General features: G+C 48.6%; 2 protein-coding genes across 6 annotated transcripts in view; one reads left to right on the top strand and one right to left on the bottom strand.

Moving 5' to 3' along the window:
* The window catches only part of CYTH4 (cytohesin 4), a 35,559-nt gene extending 32,860 nt beyond the window's left edge, over positions 1-2,699 (bottom strand). For 2 of the 3 annotated variants that reach the window (XR_008732475.1, XM_005446725.4), the window contains exon 1: positions 2,414-2,447. Coding sequence is in view for 1 of the 3 variants with exons in the window: in XM_005446725.4 (XP_005446782.3) it covers positions 2,414-2,432 (19 nt within the window). In the remaining 2 variants the exon portion in view is untranslated. Of the gene's footprint in view, positions 1-2,413 lie in introns of all 3 variants that reach the window. The other variant, XR_008732476.1, reaches the window with a different exon arrangement.
* A 9,758-nt stretch (positions 2,700-12,457) lies between these two features.
* On the top strand, positions 12,458-22,447 carry RAC2 (Rac family small GTPase 2). 3 transcript variants are annotated; one of them, XM_005446724.4, is made up of 7 exons: positions 12,458-12,664; positions 15,668-15,739; positions 17,463-17,580; positions 19,129-19,191; positions 19,886-20,045; positions 21,310-21,444; positions 22,187-22,447. In XM_005446724.4, the coding sequence occupies exons 1-6, from the start codon at positions 12,630-12,632 to the stop codon at positions 21,438-21,440; spliced, it is 579 nt and encodes a 192-aa protein (XP_005446781.1). In that variant the 5' UTR covers positions 12,458-12,629; the 3' UTR covers positions 21,441-21,444; positions 22,187-22,447. The 3 variants fall into 3 exon arrangements, with proteins under 3 accessions (XP_005446781.1, XP_027671868.1, XP_027671866.1); XM_027816065.2 differs by having other exon boundaries at positions 12,465-12,664; positions 21,310-21,440; XM_027816067.2 differs by lacking the exon at positions 22,187-22,447 and having other exon boundaries at positions 12,461-12,664; positions 19,886-20,049; positions 21,310-21,370.
* The last annotated feature ends 448 nt before the right edge of the window (positions 22,448-22,895 follow it).

The following is a 22,895-nucleotide window of genomic DNA, read 5'->3' as shown; positions in this document are numbered from 1 at the left end:
CCATTTCCCATCACAACGGGCTGTGCAGAGCTGCACAGGTGCTAAGTGAAGCTTTCAACGCCAAGCAGAAGTATACAAATAAGAAGATACTTTGGAGCACAGAGGTAAGTGGGAAGTGACTGCCCAGGAAAGCTGGAAGGATGGACTGCAAAAACAGTAGGGCAAGGTTATGAAGAAGGACTGCATCTGTGGCACTGTGACAGATCATCCACGTGTTACCCACCCACAGTATAACAGCAGAGGTTCATCTGGCCCATTTGCAAGGCAATGTAGGGTTGTGAGTGTGCCTGCTAAAAGGTCTGGGCACCTCCACCCATGGCAACACACAAGCAGAGAAGCCTGATGGGCAACTTCTGCCTGGATGAGGCTGTCTGGTGGAAGAATTTCACCTGAAATCCTTTTCTTTTTTTATATGGCTGCTGTGCCATCTCCAGCACAGAGCACCACCTCCCTAGCCAGGTACCAGGCTGGTACTAGTTCCTCAATTCTTTTCAGCCCAATCTGTCTCTGTCATGTAGCCACTCCACAGTTCTCTTCCAGCTCGTGTCAGAAGAAGTTCAACATGGACCTCACACAGGTTTAATTTGCACATTCCAGCTACGAGGGGAAAGGTGTGAAGAAGTATATATGTCACCTTCTGGTCCCCTTATCCCATATGACAACTTAAAGTAATCAGGTTTGCATGTTACACACACACACATGTTACACACACACACGCACAGCCCTGACACAGGTCTCATCTGCATGCAGCTGTGGCAGAGAGGTGCCTGCCAGGACCATTGCATCTCCAGGTAGGAGTGGCTCCCAGAAAATCTGTATGTGCACCTCTGACCTTCAAGAAAATCATGTCACAACCAAGCAACTTTGAACTCATCCGGTGCTCTAAAGCTCACGGGGAAACTGCATCTGGCGGCAACCTTTGCTCCCAAGGTAGACCAGCGTCAAACAAGACCACTTTCCCACATAGCTGTGTAGTAACAGGTTGGGGCTGAGCAGACATCAGTTAGAACCAGAACATCTCTTCAGGCATTGCTTGCCTCCAAGCTCTGCCTCTAGCCAAAGCTGAGCAAACTTGCATTGTTCCTGAGCAGGACCTCTTTGTGCTGTTGCAGTGCATAACTTTTAAAACATAATTAACTCCGTAACACATAACTTGAGTGAATGACTGTGTCAGACCATCAGTTCTAAGAGCCTCAGTTTCTGTGGAAGGCACACTACAAGGCTACCTGCCTCATCCCATGCAGCTTGTCCTGCAGAAGCTTTGCCCACAGCTGCTTTAAGGTCTGGGTGATCTGAAAAGACCTATCTTCACCAACATTCATAGCCAGAGGCTGACAAGAGCTCAGCTGACATACATGCCACCAATTTCCCTGACAAGCAAGGCTGGTATGTGGTTTGAGCATGCCCTTTCCTTGGCTACCCACCTAGGAGCTAAAAGGTGCAGAACAGTTGAAACTTGGCATTGTTCTTTCCCTTCACTCTGTGCTTCATTTCCTATACGCAGAAGCTTGTGAAGACAGTCAGACACAGCAGGGCCATTGCATGATGATCCCTTTTCTTCCTGGCCCTTGTTCAGCCTATTCCCGTTCAGCTCTCCCTATCTGCTGCCTTTGCACAGACACACACTTCCTCAGCCAGAGGCTAGAAACATTCAGTCTGGCAGTGTGCCTTTCCCTGCTGAATCCCAACTACTTTTTCCATCACCTGCCAAAGTAGTAAATAAAACCTGAGATTTCTCTCAGCTCCTCAGATGTGGCTTATCTGCCCCCACCCACATCTGCCTTTTGCAATTATTTCAGGATCAGGCAGGCCTACCTGCATGTCACTTGGAGTTTGCAGGACCCTAATACAGTAATTTACCTTTAACATGGACATAAAAAAGAGAGGCCCCAGTACCAAAAACCTTGCAAGCATATTGCACTGGGTTACCCAGCTGCATGAGAGGCGCTGCAAAGTCAAGCCGGCTCCTGGGGGCTGTATGGAAACACCACTAAGGAGCTTGCAAGCCATGCCAGAGTTGCATGAAGAGAAGCCAAAGCCTATAGGTGCTCATCCCACGTGTCACATATACTCCTGATACTCCCGAGGCAGTCCCCAGCTCAGCTTAGGATCACCAGCACAAGGGATCACAGCAGCAGACATTCTCAGCACAAAGACCTTTCAGATCAGTGGGAAAATGTCTCCCAATGTGAAAGGAGTGGCTTACGGGAGAGCAAGCAAAAAGAAACCCATGCCTAATGCTGAAGGCTGACAAGCAATTAACTGCACCACCAGGGATCTTTCACCATCTCATTCCTGCAGCCACCAGCCGCAGCATCCACACTAGCTGCTGGGATCTCATGGTGTGCTCTGCCCTGTCAAACTGAGCGCACAGCCCTCACAGAAAACAAGGCAAAAGATGGTCAAGGCTTACCAGCAGGACAAAAGTCCATCCTGAAGAGTGCAATACTTTTCAACAAAAGTGTTGTTCCTCCTTGCCTTCTTCTGCTCATTCAGATCCTTCACAGAACTGAAACAACTTGGAGCCAGTGACCAAGACTGTAGCAGCATTAGGGGGGGCGGGTTGCCCCGTGACTCCGCCCTTCCTCACCTCGTCCCTCGACCACATCTCTTGAGCTTGCATCAGTGAAGGAAACTGTATATGCATACCGCTGTGAGCTAACAGGGGCTTCTTGGCTACTTCTGAAATGCAAATCCACAAGTGCATTTCCGTCCCTGCAGCTTTTGGGGGAATCTCTGAGCACATACCTCTGTTTGAGGGAGCAGTTTGAAATGAGCAGTGAGAGGCTGGTAGTACTCTGGGTTTTTGTTTGAGGTACTCGGTGGTGGAGGGGGAGAGGAACTTCTTTATTCAGAAACCCCATCTGTTTCGGGAAGTGGTTTCATTTTAAAGGAAAGATTCTTCCTGTGTTAATTCTGCAGCAGGTGGTGGAGGGATGAATGCTCCAAAATTGAAGGATTGTTATTGGAGGGGAGAAGAGGGTCTTTTTCTTTTCTTCCCTCCCACACTGCCCACTAAGTGGCTTGTACTTTCAGTCTTGTTCCTTTTTTTTCCAGTAACAAACTCTTTTTCTTGAAAAGCCTTGTAAGGATGGAGTAAACTGAGGAGGAATGGAGTCATTTCTCAGCTGGTGGGGGAGCTGGCATTAGCAGGACAGTTTTGAAGGGACTTCTGCTGCTCTGTCCACTTGCAAGGCAGAGGAATGCTCTTCCTCCATCCCCTGCACACAGCCCCAGAAGGCTGTACACTTCCCCTTGACTTGTATTGAGTTGCCATGTGATTTATGTGGTAGATCTCTGATGTAGGCAATATGGGAAAAAAGAAGCATGCAGGAGAGCACCATGTCAGATTGAATAAATAGGTCAAGCTAAAATTCAAACCAGGTGTGATGCCCAAACAGGGCTTGTGCCTCCTCTAGCAGGACTGAAACTGTAGACAAATGGCTCGTCTCCATGCACAAACACTTACCTCTGAAGCACTCTATATCCTTACCTCCTGACCTGTTGCTGTCCTTACACAGAAGGCCTTGAGCAGGACAGCAAAACAGGTCCAGGCTTCTGCCTACCATCTTTCAATGACATCTTTCCATGACAGCACAAGGTAGAGTTTGCAAGAGCATTGCATGTGTAGAAAAAAAAAAAAAAGACCCTCAGACTTGGTATGCAGTGGGAGCTAGCATCTATGTACACTTGCCACCATTTAGAACAGGTTGAACATCCTTGACTCAGTAGGAAAGGAAGAGCTATTACCTTCCCACATTCCCATTAGCTGAGTCTGGACTGAGATCCTCTGGAGGGAGTAACTGGCCTTTTAAAAGGTTTGATGCAAAAGGTAGGATCTGCCTGAACAGTCTGGCTAAAGTCCATTGATCTAGGGCCATTCACCCTCACAATGAAAGACACAGATTGCCCTCCTTTCCTATCAGCCTCTTCCATTTGCTCTAACCTGTGGTTATGCTATAGGTTCAGTGCTGTTACTGAAGATGACAAGCACTCTAATGAACCCCCAGTGAAGAGTGGGAGATATCCCAACCTTAAAGATGTCAAGGGGTAGCAGAAATCCAGAATGAATGCACACAGGCAGTGTAGGCAGGGTTAAAAATAACCTACAATCTTTAGGAAGAGTCAGTGGTAAACATTTAGCACCTGCTTTCCATTGTTAGTGTCAATATTTTCAAAGAACCAGCTAGGAGCTTATTTGGGAGGGGTAAAAGGAAGAAGGGAGCAAACTTTATTAATGCAACCTGCTTTCAAACCGTTACACCCATGTCTGCCCTGACCCTCATTATATCCAATGTCCATGCTTAAAATTTATCAGAATCTGCCTTTGGGTCACAAATTGCCAAAAGCCCACCCCTTGTAAACTCAATTTCTGTCTTGAGGTTCTGGGCCACATCAGAGGAGAATTCACTGCACCACAGTCTGGCCCAGTGTCCCCAGTTCCTGTACTGGGACTGGGTCCAGTGTATCACCTCCAGTCCTTCCATCATTGTTTTCTACAAAAAAAATTGTTTCAGCAATATTGCAGATGACATCAAGCAGACAGGCCAGCCTAAAACACTTCCTTGAAAGACCTGATCTTGCCTGCCTCAAAGGTAGGTGACATATATATAGACAGCTTCATCAGGGCTGTTCTTGTTCTTGTTTATGTGTCTGTGGCCAGGTCAAACCACAAACACCCTGCAAACACCAAAATGGATGCCTCTGTGCACTGCAGAAGCACTCTTAGTCACTCCAAAACAGAGAGCAATGGAAAATCTGTACCTGTGTCTCTAATCCATACTTGCTTCATTTCTCAACTCCTTGATGCTTCCTTCTTCTCACAGCTTTTCCTGCCTGTCTGTTGGAAACCCTGACTGCCCTGTTTTGAGACCTTACTTACTAATTCAGTTCAATGATCACTTCCACTACTTTTATTCTCCTGGTTCTGGTAGCCTTGCTTTTAACAGTGGTTGGCCTTGATGCACTTTAAATGCTTTCATTTCTTTCAGCCAGAGGTGTCTGAATGGGAAATGTACCACTAAAAAACTGCGTTAAGTCTATTTCATGTAAAAATGAAGCACCTGTTTCATGTGAAAATGTTTTCTTATGAGGGTACACAAGAAGTGAAACAGGATCATGCAACTAAACTAAGCCCAGAGCATCTCCCATTCTTTCCCAAGTGCGGGGTAAGTATGTGTCCCTCTCCAGGTACATAGTCCCCCATTCATTCACATGGTGCACAAACTAGTTTGGTCCCAGGCTTGCCCTGGGGAAAAACAACCAGTTCCTCTCTTGAGGAAACCTAGAACCAGGTGGAAGCTGAGTTTTCTTGATCATCCCAGACACATAATATGGATCTGTAGTGAACTCATGTGGATACCTACACTACCCCAGCGAGCAATGTGTCCAAAAATGCCCTTAAGGTAAGTAATGTGTGTTCTGCGGTCATGGCGTGAAAGGGCTACAACACAACCCTCCCATGATTTCAAGAGAAAAAGGCAGCAGAGAACCAAAGGGAAAAGCAAAGACAGAGAGAATGAGGAAGAACAAGGGAGAATGAGAGTAAGGAAGGAAGGAGAGGAAGAAAGCAGGAAACCTAACAAGCATGAAAGCACACCAGCAAGAACACATAAATATTAATTATGCCTCAGGGGCATAGAAACATCCAATGGATCCTAGGGCAGGTGAGATTTAAATGCTCTACAGTGTGGTCAGAGCTAGTCCATAGCCAGCAGCTCAGAGTACATGGATTCTCCCACTGGTGCTATCAACAAGGCCAATGTAGATACAGCCTAGCTCAAATACAGACTAAGAAAACAGAATTTGACATGCAGCAAAAATTTACTTAAGCTGAAAGATACCCACATCCAAGGGATTCACTCTTACACTGGGCACTGATTCTGGCATCTTCCTTCTTCCAGAGAAAGCTGTAACCTATACATTAAAAAAAACCCAACTATGATGACTGCAGCAACATCTGGGAAAAGATCAATGTGGATGAGATCAAGGAATGCACTCCTTGGAAAAGCAGGATATTGGAGAAAGAACCAAACAACATTTTTCAGGTGACAGAGATTCAACAAGGCAAGGAGTGGAGCTGGAAATGGACGCTCCTTGCTCCAAGACATACCTGGCTCAGAGGTGCAAATGAAGTTCTCTTAACTGTGCAAGAAGAGATGTCAAGGGCATGAGAGGGGGTGTTGAGGAGCCTGCATAATATCAGGGTAAGTGAAGGGGACTGGGCCAGGTCAGATATGTCTTGGGTTGGATTAAGGTGGGATTTGGCTCTTTTGGTCCCCTCCTATCACTCACGTTCACATCCACCACCCCACAGGTAATACAGTGCTTCTCCTGTGCCTCCAGAGCTGGCTGTTAGGAGCAGGGACAGGAAGAGCCAGATCCCTGGAAATCAGCGCTTCTGATACAGGACTGGGGTTAGATCCAGTGATTGCTTCTGCCAGTGCACATCCTTCCCAGCTGCGGTTCTCCCAGGCTGGGGCTGTGCAGGCAAGAGGTGGCAGCATGTGTAATGGGGGCCTCCAGGCTAGTCCAGCACTTCTCACCTCATCAGGCACGGGCAGGTTAGGCAGACTGCTGCAGATCAGTACTCCAGGCTGTTCCTTGTGCCTCCTATGCCACGAGCCATTTTTTCTCCCAGGATGCTCCCTGACTGTACACAGAGACTTAAAATGCAGTTGGAAATACCTGTTGTTCTGGTGGTCACAAAGGAAAATATCAAACCAACAGTGTGGGTGCACTTTCTTGCTACCTCGTATACTCTTCAAATGATTGTGCAATTAAAAAGGAAATACAAATATTTCCTACTATTTTCAAGCAAATAAAGACCGTGACAATGTACTATATATCTTTCTGTGCTGAACATGTCAACTGTATTCCCACGACTATCCACACAGAGACAAAGTACACATCTGTACAAATTCAATAGCCCCTTCAGGAAGTTTAGCTTGCCATTCAGGTTGGGCTTAGGGATTGCAGTATGTCAGGAGATAGTGTAGCACTTTTTACACAGTATTGTGGGAATTATGAACTGCACAGGCAGTATTTTGATGCAAAGTAAAACAGCACTGGAGCAAAGACAATAACAGGATTTTTCATAGAACAACTGGAATAAAATAATCCTTGTTCAGTGTAAGGAGCAACACAGTGACAGCCTGAGCAGTAGCTCAGGATGTAAATGTGCGGACAGTTAAGTAAAGCTACTAGTGCAGAGTACCTGGAATAGCTTGCCCTCAACTGCTTTTACTAATTCAAGGCACTGGATCTATTTTAAAGGTAGAAAGATGGTGATTATAAAAGGCCACAGGAAAAAAAACAATCTACCCTTTTCTAAGATTACAGGAGGATCACTTAGAGTCTGATAAACTTGAATGAAGAGCCAGAGGGATTTTTTTGTTGGACTCTGAAGGGCAGCAAGACTGAAGCTTTATGCCTTTAAAAAAAAACAACAACAAAACGGTAGAGGTCAAGCAAAAGATTTTACTTCGGTAGTTCAGGAAATACTAGTCTTGCAAAACAGAGTAGCTATAGTTTTCCTTAGTACTCTAAACAGCTCCTTTCACTTCCTTGATGCAGCCTTCCCAGAAGATATCATAGCTTACCAGTAAAGATATATATTAGATCTGGTTTTATAAAACATAGTATATCTAACATCTGATAATGTATGAAGAGTGCTAGCAGGCCGGGGAGTCAAGTCAAGTAGTTGACACTCAAGAATTTACACGTAATCTCTAGCCCCTGTTACCTCCCCTCTACAACAGGCAGGTGAAAAATATTGTTGAACTATCTGGGCACCTCGTGGGAAAGGATGCACAGTCAGATATTGATCTGTACTTATCACCGTTAAGTAACAGAGTGGAATCAGCAAGATGGGGGTTGTCACTGGCTGAGAATAAAATGTCTGTAAGAATGGAAACCCATATCAGAATCACTGGGAACTTGCAAAAGTTCAGAGAACCAGATAAGACCAAGCCATAAAAACCCAGTATGATTTAGAGTCTGTGAACAACTTCTCACTGAGGGAAGTGCAAGTGCGAAACAGCCATCACAAAGAACCTGATGCCCAAAGGTCTGTTCCATGGTATTTTGCTTACCCAGGTACAGATGAAGAAGAGGTGGAGGTGAACCTCTCTCAGTGCTCCAGGTCGGAGGATGGCAGTGGCCCTGCTATTTTGCCCTAAACTGGGAAGGCTGAGAACAGTCACACTTTGCAAATAGAGGAGTTTCCATAACATAATGCACCAGGAACGGACCACCTGTCCCTGACTGCAGCAGGACTGGTCTCCAGTAAAGGCCCCGAGTAAGACAGGTCCAAGACTCGGTAAACCCCATTTGCAAGTTAGTTGCTTATGAGTTACATTGTACATGTCGGTAGCTTGTGTTCAGTGAGGCTGGATTAGAAACCTTTTTTCCTAAACTTTTGGTTGACAGGGTAAACTTAGGCTAGAGAAGCCCTTGGTATGGCTGTGTTGGAAAACAGACCCTGTATGAAGCATCTCCACAACATCTCTAACAGGGACTGCAAAACATCATGGCCTGAGCTGCATTGCCCCACTTCAGTTACAACCTGAGCTTTGAATTCAGGGCAGGCTTTCCAAACCAGCCTGGCAGTCAGTGAGAAACCACAGCAGTGAGGGGAGAGGGGGGCAGCAACCATCAGGGGGTGGGAGTTTTGGAGAAACAGCAAAGCAAGAACTAAAAGCGGGAGGCAGGTGGTATGCGTGAATGGGGAAGTGGGAAGACGCAAAAGAGGAATATAGCAAGTAGGGACAGTTTGCAGCCCAGCCAGGCTGAAGTAAATTATTCTTTTTCCTGCCCAGCACACACAGAAGAGGTCTCACAGCCACTCGGGATTGCGTGAATGATAGCTTACAGAAAATAAATCCTATTAGGGCCCAGGGTAATAAGAATACCCACTTGGCTGTGCCGTGTGTGTGCAAAAAAATGAGCCTTGTGTTCCCCCAGGAAATGAAGGATTGTTCCTGCTACTCTATGCTGAAGGACAAGCCTCATGCTCAGCTCCTGCCCTCCTGTGCAGGGCTGTGAAGTGCAAACATCATTTCTGCAAGAGCCCCCTCACCTTTTTCCCACCCTCCCTAAGGGATCAGAAACCCACAGAAAGAGAGGGGGAGATGGAGTGGTTCTCGCTGCTTTGGATCCTTGTGGGGGGAAAAATGGTATCATGCATTTCCTCCCTTGCCTGCCATCTCTCATGGGTGCCATGCAAAACCAGCACAGATGGGTCACTCAGAGATGACCCAGCCCAGGGCCCTGGAAGTCTCTCACAGCAAAACTGTCTCGCTGAGCAATTCTTTTCCATCAGCATCTTCCTCAAACTCAGCAAAGGGAACAAGAGACCCCAGATGGGTGCTTGCCTTCCCTCAGCCTTGCTGCACATGCAGGAGGAAATTCATGCCAAGAGCACCTCTTGGTGGTGTGAGAGGACATCAAAGCAGCAACAGATCTTTATGTGCTCAGTTAAGGGTTATGGGTCAGTTTCCTGTAGTTGCTTTCCCGTTACTGCAGTATGTAACAACCGAGAGGTTTTAATGTAGCAGGCGCCAGCTGTTCTCAGAGTGATTACAATATATGTGTTATGTGAACGCAATATCCCATTTTTAATAATTTAAATATGATGGAAAAAACCACCCTAAAGCGTTTGTGTAGATCCTTATCATCACTTTACAGAGGCGCGGGTGGAGGAGGGGTGTTTATAGATTCACAGCACAGATCTCTGACTCAGATGGGAACTGACCATCCATAGCAGCAGCAGGCAATTATCTTCCAAAAGCAATTTGCCCAGAAGTGGGTTGGAGATATATCTTCTTGCCAGGGCTTCCACAGCTCATTGTTGGCTGTACAGAACTACAGTGTCTTTGACATGGGGCTCACTGGGACATGAGGTCTTCACAACAGTCCCTCCTCCCTGATCAATTTTAACCTGTTTTCTTCCCCAGTCCCTTCCATGCTGCCGGTCCCCCAAGCCCATAAGCCATACTACAAGGACAAAAGTGCACACTGGCATTCAGCAGGTCCTTGTTTGTCCCTGCCACCAGGTCCTGCTGTGGCACCAACCAGTTTTCCATCTAGTCTCCCTTAGACTGAATCCCATCCCTAGCCTCATTATCCTCACATGACTGTTACTGTCCCAGGTGAGACTCAATGTATTCTCCAGCTCTCCACAGCTCTTTTCCTTTCAGTCCCCATGTTTTCTACCCCAGGGTGTCCACTCTGTTTTTCTCACCCTGCTTCTCCCCAGGCACATAAGGGTTATTGGAAAGACCTGGTAAAAATGGAAATGTTCCTTTGGAGAAGTTGATTCCAAATGCCATTTCAACAGTGACCAGAAAGCGGTTAATTTCCTGCTTCATTGTCCCAGTCTGCCTGCCCAACCTAGAGCTCCCTGAATCCCTAAGGACTCCACCAGCACCAGCTCCCTGGGCCCTCACTTTCACCCAGATGTCTCCCACAGAGTCCTCTCAATGTGTCTGATTGCCCAGGAAGCTGCAGTGTTTTTTCTCCATCCACCAGTAGCACTCTCTAGAGCCAGATATACCTGCCTTCTCTTCTGACTGAATCCCTGTCTCCTGGCACACCATATTCTGCACCTGCCTGCCCTTTCCAGCTCCTCCCTGTAACAGCCTTTGTGACTCTCTCTTCTGTCCTCCTCTGACCTGTACTCCTATGGCCTGTTCCTGCTCTTGCCTGCAGAGGAGTCAGTGGGTTTCCTTTCTCCCGCTTCCCTACCACCCACAGAGGGAACACCTAGTACAGCTGGTCGCTTAGTGCTTCTGACATAGCCTCAGGACTTGGAAACGTTCCACAGTTGAGGGTTTCTGGGTCACGGCCAGCACTGAGTGGTGGATGGGAGAGCTCTTCTCCCAAGCAGGTCAGTTGCAGCAGCCTCCCATGGCTGCAGCAGCACAACAGTCACCAACCTTTGGAGAAATGCTTTCCCTCAGACTTCCCTCCTTCAGGAACAACCCAGCTGAAACCCCACTGTTCTTGGTCTAACTGGCCTTCTGACAAAGCCTGGAAATTCTAATTAATTCTGCATCACCACATCCCTCCTTCTATAAAATGCATCTCCTGCTCATCCACTCATCAGTTCAGGCTGGAGCACACAGTTGTGCACACATAATGCACTTTTTCAGGCTTAGTGTTGCATGGGAGGAGAAGGAAGGAAGAGGAGGCAGACCCTCATTTCAAGAAGAAAAAGGAAGGAGCAGAATCTCCTGAGATCTTTCTGATCCTTGTCTCTTCTTTCTTAGGGTGATTGCTTTCTTCTTGTCCTTGCTGCTTAGCTCTATAATTCTTTTATCTTCTGAGCACAATGAGTACAGGCTGAGAGAGCTGGGGTTGTTCAGCCTAGAGAAGAGAAGGATCTGGGGATGCCTTATTGTGGCCTTTCAATACATAAAGGGGGCTTACAAGAAAGATGAGGAGAGATTTTTTTAATAGGGCCTGTAGCAACAGGACAATGGGTTATGGTTTTAAACTAAAAAGGTAGATTCAGACTAGATATGAGGAAGAAATTTTTTACAATGAGGGTGGTGAAACACTGGAAGAGATTACCCAGAGAGGTGGTAGATGCCTCATCCCTGGAAACATTCAAGGTCAGGTTGGATGGGGCTCTGAGCAACCATCTAGTTGAAGACATCCCTGCTCATTGCACAGGGTTTGGACTAGGTGACCTTTAAAGGTCAATTCCAACTCAAACCATTCTGTGATTTTATGGTTCTATGACAAGATGGAAGAGATCTGGCAGCAGCTCCCACTGGCTGCTTTTGCACAGAAGTAGGGAAGAGGATAGATAGGGAGAAGCTGGTGTGCTGGAGCTCCTCTCGTCCACCAGTCTTGGCTTTCACAGTACTGGCAGGCGAGAGAAATTGCATCCCTTGATACATTTGCTCCACTTCATAGTGAACACACAGGTTCACACAGTATTTCTTTGCACTAGTAATCTGGGAAGGTGGGCAAGTGCAGCACCACAGGAGAGGGGGCGTAGAGCAGCCTTGGAAGCTGCTGCTTCCTAGAGGCTGCTTAACTTCCTTGTGCAGCCTTCACAGAAAGCATAGTTGCTTGTGATGTTTCACCATTGACACTCGGGCACTGGGAAGACCTGAAAAATCTTCATTGCCCCACATCACCCTACTACTCCCACTTCAGATTGCCTTCCCTGCTTACATCTCCTCCAAAGTTCGGATGATAAAGAAGGAAGAAATCTGCCCCTCCATTTCTCACCTTGCTTCTAACCCTTGTCCAGTTCCCCTGTAAAAGCAGTTTTTGGTTCCCCCAGCCATCCACTAGGATGGAGTGGGAAGGGAGTGGGTGAGACATGCAGGGAGAAAAAAATAAAATACAGCAGTCATCATCCCAACCATGAAGTCATACACGCCCCGCCTTCAGCTAACGGCTTTGGCCGCAGAACTGCTGCTGTGGTAGGAGGGGAGGAGAGACCGGAGGGTGACTGTCAAGTAAAGTTCCCTCTTCCACTTCCTCCTCCCTGCAACCTGCCGCTCACTGCAGCACAAGGACTGACACCCAGATTTGCCCGTGTCTCCCCACTGTTTGCCTCAGCTTGACTTTCCTTTGCCCCAGGTGCTGTCCTTTGCCACGGGTCCAGAGACATGCAAGCCATCAAGTGTGTCGTGGTGGGAGACGGGTAGGTACTCTGCTGATTTGCTGTGAATGCAGGGAAGGAGGGGTGGTGACAAGGGGCAAGAAAGAAGGTGGCTGCTTGGTGACACTTCCCTAGCTTTGCTTATGACCTCCTGCAGACTGCATTCCCTCTCCCACTTGGTCTTCACTCCCCAGGGCAAGGGACCTTCCTCTGGAGAGGGTGTGGAAGAGGGCATGTTGAAGGGCATCTGCAGAAGGAGCATGGAAAGTGGAGCAGGTCTGTCCCACACAGGGGAGGCGGTGGCGTTGCTGCCAGATTCAACCTGTAGGCAGGAGTCAGATTTAAAACCTGAGAGGTTTAAGTGTTGTCCTGCAGGTGAATGGCTCCTTGAAAGCCATCTGCTCACTGGGACTGACTGGGAGAGGGCATGGCACTATGGTCCTGATGAGACATCTGCCAGTATCTCTGCATTCAGCTTTTTTCGGCACGTTATCTCTGTATCAAGGTGAGGGGGAGACTGTTTGGCAAAGTGTTTCTGTGGGCACAAGGAGGAGGAGCACTTTTCACTGGGACAGGCACAAGCATGTGCCACTTTGCAAGTGGGAGGTAACACAACCTTGCCTTCACAGCATGATGACATCACTGCCCATGTCCTGTGATCCCTGGAATTAGCATGATCTAAGCCATCAGTAACCGAAGCAGTCAGTAGTGCTAGGGGTGGGAGAGGTGGGGTGGACAGGGCCTCTTCTCGTGCTGTAGGATGAGTAGATGCAGGGGAGGGAGGGGAGGAAAATCCATGTTTGGCATGGAGTAGGTTAATTCATTTCCCAGCTAGGAGCTGGCCAGACTGTTATCTGGGGCAGCTATCAGGTAGCAGATGAAGAGACATTTGCAGCAGCCCCGCTCCCCACAGTCACTTCCTCCTTCAAAACTTGCCTGGGGAAGAAGGCATCTGCAAACGTAACAGTACATGTTAGGGGCTGGGGCAAGGCAGCGGGAAGAAGGAACAAGGTAGGACAGAGCCCCAAATAAAAACCGTTACCTCTAAGAAAAGTGCCCTGAAGGCTGCAAGCTAAAACTGGATGAACAAGTCTACTGGGCACTTATCTGTTGCCCTGTTAACCCCCCAGTTTCCCCCTCACACATTGCACTAATTCTGTAGCGACTCCTCAAGGCAGCATTCCCCTCATATCATGGCTAACCCCACAACATGTCCTGCTCTCAACCCCTCCAATGCAACTCATCTTAAGTATCTTCCGTCCTGTCATTTTGCTTCTCTGTGCACCTTACCTCACCATTTTACAACACAGCAGTCCATCTTTCCTGCATTGCCCTGAGCTCTTGGTTCACCACCTTTCACCTCCCTTCCAGCCATACCAGCCATGTCACCCTGCCTTGGCTCAACCTTACCCACCACAGGACCTTCTGCTGTCACTCAGCTAAGCCCCTCACATTGCTCCATAGATGTTCTGGCCCCACAGCCCCCTACATCACACATCACCAACCTCATAACAGTGCCTGAGTTCAGTTCTAGGAACCAGCAGGTGCCACTAACCTCACCTCTTTTCTTGGTAGCTTTGTTGCAATCTTCACCCCCTCAGTGACCCTTTGGGTTCCTCTCTTATTCAACCACACTAATTCAGAACTGTTTCCCTGCTTCCATGACTGACCCACTCACGGTGCCATCGATCTCCTGAGCTATTACCTTCAGGAAGCCTCCACGCCCTCCCTCAATATCTTTATGATAAGAAGGAAGTAGGAGAGATGGGGGGGGAAAGAAGGGACTGAGAGAGGAGGACCTAAGAAAGGGAGGTGTCAGAAGGAAGAAACAAGTGTCAGAGTGTGCCGAAGAGCTCAGTTTCCTCCTCAGCTGCCCCACAGGACAGTGACCAAGGCAGGTGCCTTGTGACGAGGGTGAAGATGTCAGCTGTGCTTATCAAGGGCACACAAAAGGCAGGGCTGCAGCTCTGTCTGCATCAGAGGACTTTGCAGGTATAGCTGAGATGGCTGGAGTATCCCCAGCGGCAGGATTCCAGCCTTTCCCTTAGGAAAGACATCTCCCTCATCCTGTGGCTGTGCTCGTAGGCTGAGGCGGCAAGTTACTTTCACCACCTCCATTTCACACATGCTTCAACTGCAAGATGGCCAGAGTTTTCAAGGCCACACAGACCTGAGGAAAGCAACCCAGGGGGAGGAGGACTCTCCTTCCCACACCTGTCCTGGCTGCTTTATCTTGCTCCGGCTTCTTTCCACTTCTTTCCCTCACCACAGGCTTCACCTTGCGCACCACACCTTCTCCTCCCCTTGATAGTCTCACTGTCCCCTCACCCATTACCCTCACACCGATGCTCCCACCCATTCTGGACCCTGCTACTACCCCAGCTTATCTGCACCCCACCCTGCTGCAACATGGCTGTGGGGGAGGCTGAGAAGAGAGGAAGCACCAGCTTCTAGCTCAGAAACACCACCAGCAGCCCCCGTCAGCCACAGGGAGAGGCACCTTGGTGGCTGCTTACAGCTCGCTCTGCGAGTGGTGCTGCAGATTACTGTAGCTTACCATAGACAGGCAAGACTGGGCATTGTGGCTGTCAAGAAGAGCTGCTATCAGCCCCTGGCCACTGCACCTGCTGAAGCAGGCAGGAGTTACTGCGTTCAGGGGCTGTAGCTGGCCGGGCAGCCCTGTCATGGTACTCCCAGTACACCTGTCTGGCTCTGAGCGTACAGCACTGTGCATGCACTGGAAAACAGGTTCTCACCACCAGCTCAGGGTGGATGGGTTTTAGCTGAGTGATCCCTGTACCAGACAGTAAAAAAACACTTTCGTGCTTGAAGACAACAAACACTTCTGGGTGACATCCTGTCTTTTTTCCTGCCGATTGTCTAACCTATTGTTATGCACAGTGTGGTCCTGTGAAGGTGTTTCTGCTTTCAGGGGTCTCCTGACAGGGTTAGCTTAGAGGTGTGGAAGGATTACCACATCCCCATCTCACCCTAGCAAGACTGCCTGCACTACCATGACTTGCTGCTATTTTTTTTCTTTTGCAGAGCTGTGGGGAAAACCTGTCTCCTTATCAGCTACACTACTAATGCTTTCCCAGGAGAATACATCCCCACTGTGTGAGTAATGCATAAAGAGGTCCTGGGGTGGGTGGGAGGCATGGAAAGCAGGATGCAAAGGGGGTGCAGAACCCCCTTGTTGTGCACTTTGAAGGCAGGGTTGCAATTTCCATGTCAGCAGAGGAAGGGCTGCCAAGCCAGTGAAGGTGCCTCTGCACTTCAGATCTGTCACCTTTCAGCAGAAGCACAAGTGGCCTTATAAACTCCTGGTACCAATGGGATATTTGGCCCACACAAATCAATCCAAAGGCCTATCTGCCAACTGAGTTTAGAAGTAGTAGATGGGGTCCTGCTAGGCAAAACAATGAGGCACCAGGACACAAATATTGGGCCAGACCCAAAAGAAGGCAGTTGGATGGACAAGGGTCTTCACTTCCTTCCTTGTCCAAGGCACCTGCTGTCATGGGAGTAGGCACTGATAACCCTGATGGTAGAAGTGCACGATTCAGCTCAGTGCCAGAGTAGAATTGCCCTATGCAATCAAATGAATGTACGTGCACGGCTGGAATAGACCTGCAGACTGTTGGAATAAGGAGCAAGCTTAGGAATTCTTTAATTTGAGCAGTCAGATGCATTTGTTTCCCCACAGTGCATGGGGATATGTTTGGGGATGCATACCACATGCGTTTCTACCACACCACTGGGATATGGAGTATGACTACATGCTCCCGGAGGTGGAAAAAGGAGCTAGGCACAGCATGTCAGACTGCCAGCTCAGGTTCAGATTCCTTGGGAAGGACAGGTGCAGGAAAACTCAGAGCCTCACTTTTTTCTCCAGACCAATTTGCAATGGCTATTGCAAAAAAAATGGCTGTGGCAGCAAGAACCCACCTTTTCTCGGAAGCTGGTTCGTGGAAGGGCACCATCCCTTCCTAGCATGTAGCCATGAAATGACTATGCATTGTGCACACATTCTCACACACTGTTTCTCCTGCTGTGTGAGGCTTGTGTCTGGAGATGTGAAAGGGAGGCCATTTTATTCTCTTGGACTGCATGGCTTATCTTACGACGGCAGTGTATGCCATAAGCACTTCACAATGTCTTTGTGTTGGTCCCTTCCTAACACTGGTTTCCCTCACCTTAGCCTGAAAAAAGTATACCAAAAGGAACAGGAAATAAAGTTTTCTAGGACAAGGGGAGGAAGATCTCTATTGATTTAATATCCTTTTTTTTCCATTAAGCCTTTGCCCTCAAGCATACAGTCCTGACAGCTGTTCTCAAATATTTCATGCTGGGTTGTCAAAGAGTTGAGGTGACACAACTTGGCTTATTGGCCTCAGATCCAGCAGGGGAGTTGGGGAGTGCAGGGCCCTGGGGGAGCTTCAGGGACATGGGTAGCTTTTTACATAAGACATTTCTTCACTTTTAAGAAGAAAGCTGGGGTTTAGAGCACAAAAGGTAGACAGGGAGTTGGCTACAACAGACACAGTTGCAGGAAGGATACTGGGGAAAAAAGTGGGAAACTGAAGGGTTTGTGGATCTGCATGCAAGGTGGCAAAGGTGGAGCTGGAGCCAGACACCTGTCCAGGACGGCTAGGTGGTGGGGAAGAGGTTGATGTTGAGTGGGAAGTCTGTAAGGTTCACAAGGAACCAGCATCACCCAAGTGAGCTGAGAAGAGAAATCATAACCCTTTGCTCCTGGGTGCACCTAGTGAATCCCACCTACACTACTGGAAGGGCTCCTTCTCCTGTTTGAGCTATGGCCTATGTCTGTGAATTTCAGGTTTGATAACTATTCCGCCAACGTGATGGTTGACAGCAAGCCTGTAAATCTGGGGCTATGGGATACTGCTGGACAAGAGGATTATGACAGGCTGAGGCCACTCTCTTACCCGCAGACGGTGGGTCACACTCCACACCCCTCCTCCCTTGTTCCTCCCTCAGATATGCCTCCACCCCCTGCTGCAAAAATCAACATTTGCCATAAAACAGTGATAGGACTATTCTTGACTCTCTCTGCTCTTTTCTGAGAATCCCTCTGTTAGTATACAAGTGCCTTGAAACCCTAAAGGTAAAAGACATCTGAGGGTATTTTGAAGTCTTTCTCTAAACTTCATTACTGGTGTAACTTAGAAAGAAAATTCAGATCTTCAAAGATACTTAGAAGCCCAGATCACATAGATTTCAGTGTGGGGCAGATGCCTTACACAGCCCTGGTAAAAAACCCTCCTTTTGTGAAGTTAAAGGGGCTCAGGGAATTAGGAGCTGAGGCAGAAGCTTCTCAGATTTTTTTGAACTCCACTATTTTGGCTTCTGCCTTTTAAAAGTGATCTAGTGTGTGGACAAATGTATATGATCTGCTGATGCCTCAGCTAAGCCCAAGACTAGCAGAACAAATGGATGCCTTAGTTACTGTGTTCACCAGCTTTTCACCATGTTGACAGAGTGATTTCAGGGTTTAAAGATCACCTTCACTGGAGGATGTTGTTCCAAGCAGTGTCTTGAAAAGCTCAGAAAGACCCTGCTGCCTCAGGTGTTGGTCTGAATGTTGCTGTTGCAACTGAAAGGGCTAGGAATTGAGGGCACTATTTGTTTCAGCTAGGTTCAGCCACCTAAAAGTTGGATGCCTGGTATAAGATGTTTACTCCCTCTGCAGTCAGTGCAAGCAGGCACATTTCTCAACAACATGCTTGCACCTGCCCCCAGACACATCCCAAGGATAGATGGGGGAATTGTTCTCCAAGGTTTTGCCTCTAATGGTTGCAGAAGTATAGAAATGGATAGGCTGGGCCTTACACCCTTGTTCTAGCTAGCTGAAGTTAGATAAAATAAATATAACCCTGAAGAGCTGGTTTTGTTTTGTTTTGTTTTGTTTTGTTTTATTTTGGTTTGGTTTGGTTTGGTTTGGTTTGGTTTGGCTTGGCTTGGTTTGGCTTGGCTTGGCTTGGTTTGGCTTGGTTTTGAATGGAAGTCTAAATTCTGCCATGCCCAGGGGAAGCACTTACATGGGTAACCAAAACTCCACCTCATCTGAGTCCTGCATGTGCACTTTTTGGGCTGAGCCTAACTCTGCCTCAACAGCACGCAAAATTGTTCTGGCCTGAAAGATCTCTGGTGTTCTGTGAGAAATGAGCAGGATGCTGTCAGGCCATTTCCCATGAGGATGAGTGTGCCTACCGCAAAAACCCCATCCTCATAGTTCAACATTTGGCTCCTCTGATAGTGGTGGCTATGGTTACCACGAGTCAGGGGAGCAAATATCCTTCTCTCCTCTAGAGGCAATTAGCAGCAGTCAGGACTGTGTTACATTGTGATACAGCTTTCCCTCGCATGACCCTTTGCTGCAGAGGGGGGATGCTGCACACCCAGCTCTTCTCTCCCCTCCCCGACTCCTGTCATGCAGCCCCATGTTCTCTTCCTAACTCTGCACCATGGTTGTATGCCTACAGGATGTCTTCCTGATCTGCTTCTCCCTTGTCAGCCCAGCATCTTATGAAAATGTCCGTGCTAAGGTGAGACACAATATTCTGGTCCATCAGGGTTTGAGGAGGGTGAGATTGGTGGTAATCTTGCAAGCAGAGTGCCTGTGGGTGGAGATTGCTAATAGGACAGCTAGATTCAGGGAGGTAGTAACTTTTTTTGTGTCAGTCAGAAGAAACTACAATATCGGCCTCCTTCAGAGGTCTTCTAGGTCATCTCAAAGAAGGTGGCCAACCCTATTAATGGGCTAGTACTCATCTTGCTAGGTTATTGAGCTGTGAGACAACAGGCTTATATTCTGATTGCATCTTTCAGCCAAGACTGTCACAGCACAGATGCAGGACCGTTCCATAGGACATGAGAAGCGGGTACCCACAGCCTTTGGATGGGAAGTGAGGGAAGAAGGGAGAGATTAAAGAAGAGAACAACGTAGTATTTCCTTCCTACCACTTCCAAATTCCTCCCTGGGTTTCAGGGAGCCATGAAGGGTGGAGAACAGCTTGTGCTTTTGCTTAACAGAATCTGAGCTCCATGTCAGGGTTTTTGCCTGAGTACTGAGCAACGAGGGCTGGTCTGGGCTAGGCTGTAGTGCCCAACACTGGATTGAAAGACTGTGAGAAAGAACAGGCTGTTAGCTATCTTGCTGACATCTTTTCAGGGGTTCCTCTTTGTTTCTTTTGTGCATGCCCATATACGTGACTTCTCACATCTTTTCTCCCTTGATAGTGGTTCCCTGAAGTGCGGCACCACTGCCCTAGCACTCCCATCATCCTTGTGGGCACAAAGCTGGACCTTCGTGATGACAAAGACACCATCGAGAAGCTGAAGGAGAAGAAGCTATCCCCAATTACATATCCTCAGGGCCTTGCTCTAGCCAAGGAAATCGGTATGTGCTTGGGGCAACATCTTGGACATACTGAAAGGAGAGAGGCAGAAGATAAGGGCTTCCCTTCAACCTAGTGAGGCTTTTCTAGAAGTATCTTACAGTGGTATTTCCAAGGGACACAGGGAGACACATCAAGGGTCATGGGACAAAATGCACTTCAGGAAACTCAGGAAGAAGATCTGCTCCTTGAGGAAGCCTCAACCCTCTGTTTTCTGCCTCTCTCTGGCCGCCATCCTACACACACAAACATACACTTGCACATTTTCCTCCCTTTTTACTCTGCTATTTCTCTCTGGGCCAATATTTTTCTGTGAAAGCTGCAGCTGCTGTGCTGGGGCCTCCCCTCCACATCCGGAGAGAGGCGGAAGAGTGAGTTTTCTAACATCTCGCAGGAAGAGTTGCAACTGCAGCTTCCTGTCCCTGCCTCTGACTGCTGGGGCTTATACATGCAACCCCAGGTATCTGCATCCTTCCCCACCACACATCTCAGGGGCATCACCTTCCTCCTGTATTCCAGGACATGCAGAAATGTGTGTTCCAGGTAACGTCTCTTCTCAGATGCAGCACGCACAGGCAGGAGAGAGTGTGGGGAACACAGCTGGAGGGAGTTTTCAACAAGGAGTTTGGAGGAGAGAGTGTCTGGCCAGGATAACATAGACAGCCTCATGCAATGGCTCTGCTCTGGCTACAAGGGTGGAGAATAGGCAAACCCTGGTCTTGTACAGCTGGCAGGCTTTGCCCTGAAATCAAGACTGCCTGAGTGAGTGCAGTGTGTCCTGACAATCTTTAATGGCTTTGATCACCTGAGCTGTGTTTATTCAATGCAGGCAAGAGCCAGGTGCCTTGCTTTCCTGCACAAGGGCTCTGAGAATTTGTGGATACAAAGTCCCAAAAGGGAGGTGCCATGTGACTTGAGATGCCACCAGAGGTGTTTGAAGCCAGGCAGTCTGAATGATACTTGAAGCCTGAGGAGATGTGAGACCTCATATCAAGACAAGACCCGGGGTGTTTAGGTGATGTGTATGTGCCTCAGGACAATGTAAAATGGGCACTGAGGGAGGAAGGTATTGTGGCTGTCAAGTGATGTGAGCCTCAAAAGGTGTTGGTGATATAGGCATGTGCATCTTTTTTTGCTTGATGTGATCTATAGTATTCATCCTGCATGTTTCTCTTCTGAGTACCCTTGGCAACAGACTCCTGGGTACCCCCCCGCCTACCCCCGTCACCTTCCTCCCCATCACAGCACCTGCTTTCCTCCTGACAGACTCTGTGAAATACCTCGAATGCTCAGCTTTGACGCAGCGTGGCCTCAAGACAGTGTTTGACGAGGCCATCCGAGCAGTCCTCTGCCCACAGCCCACACGGACGAAGAAACGTGCATGCAGCCTCCTCTAAGCGAGTAAGTCTGAAAGGGAACCCTGGGAGTGACACCAGGGGCACTTTCCTGCTCCTGAACCCAGATGGCCAGGGCCACTGGGTTCCTATGACCTGCTGTGCCTGGTGGCATGGGTACCCTCAGAGAGAGAGAGAGGGAGACAGCTGTCCTGCTTGGGGAAAGGACAGGACATAGTATGATATAGCACACAGACCCCTGAACTGTTTCCACTTCCTTGATGCTTGCCCATGGGCAGGTTTGCCCCATCTCCTGGTACAGGGTGGCCCAGGATTTTCCACCTCTGCCTTCACAGAGATCTGTCTGTCACCTTGTGCCACAGAGGGAACTGTATCCAGGCCACCCTGGGGATGACCTGCTGTGAGAGCCATGAAGTCACAGCCTCTGCCTACGGCAAAAAAAAAGAAAAAGCTGTTCCTTGTTCATGGCAGTTGCCCAATGGCCCTTCCTCTTACCAGGCCCTGCTCACCTCAAGGAGGGGTTTGTTTTGCTGTTCATTGGCAGGCAGCAGCTTCTCCCCCAGGACAACTCCTCACACTCCCCACCTGCCCTTCCCCTTCAACTCAAAGTGGCAGAGGCAGGAGACAGGCTTCGGGGTGAGAGGCAAAAACCTGAGGGGAGAGAAGAGTGAAAGCTTTCTAGTTGGGATCCTGCCCCTTCTTTCTCCCACTACCACCAGGGCAGCGGGAAGGAAAGCAGGAAAATAGCCAAGCTGGTTTCACGAAGTCTGTCATGTTTTTGGCTACAGATCCCGGCCCTGTCCTGATGCCAGGCTCTGCCCAGCACGCAGGAGAGCGATGGCTCCAGCATCCTGGAGCTCAGTACCTTGTGGCGGTCATTGCGCTTTTTACTTCCGCTGGCTTGAAAGACTGTTGTGGCTCTGTAGCACTGGTTTGTCCATTTGCACATCTCCCCCATATTCACCCCACCCCAGCTGCCCCTGCCCTTCCTCACTGACCTCCGAGGTTACAACATAGTGAATAAGACCCAATAAACAGACTGTACCTTCTTGCCATGTCAGTGATGTGTTACACCCCAGGGGGACACAGCCCTGAAGCAGTGAGCAACAGGGCGGATGGGGCAGAGGCACCTGCCAGCTGTGTCCCTCCTGCAGCAGTGACAACTCAGGCAGCGCCACACTGAGCTTGGTACCAGTGAGCCCCAGCCACTATCGGATGAAGGGATGAGGCCCAAATCATGCACCGAGTTGCTCAGTTCTCAGCTAGGCTCCCTGGATTCCTCAGTAAAGTGCAAATACCATGTGTTGGCCAAAAGTAGTGGGGCGATTACACCTCAGCTTTTGTCCTTCTTCTCAGCATCCATATGTTCAAGGGAAAAGTGGTCTCCTCTCCAAAACAGAGAATGAAATGCAGGCTTTTGGGAGAAGACATCCAGGCCCAGACTCCTTTCTGTGGGGACTGTCCCTGGAGGTTTCTGGGGAAACCCTTTCACCAAAA

This window comes from Falco cherrug, chromosome 5 (assembly GCF_023634085.1).
Source record: "Falco cherrug isolate bFalChe1 chromosome 5, bFalChe1.pri, whole genome shotgun sequence".
In the NCBI taxonomy this organism is placed as follows: Eukaryota; Metazoa; Chordata; class Aves; order Falconiformes; family Falconidae; genus Falco; species Falco cherrug.
The sequence above is the reverse complement of the archived record's forward strand: the minus strand, read 5'-3'. Positions and strand labels throughout refer to the sequence as shown.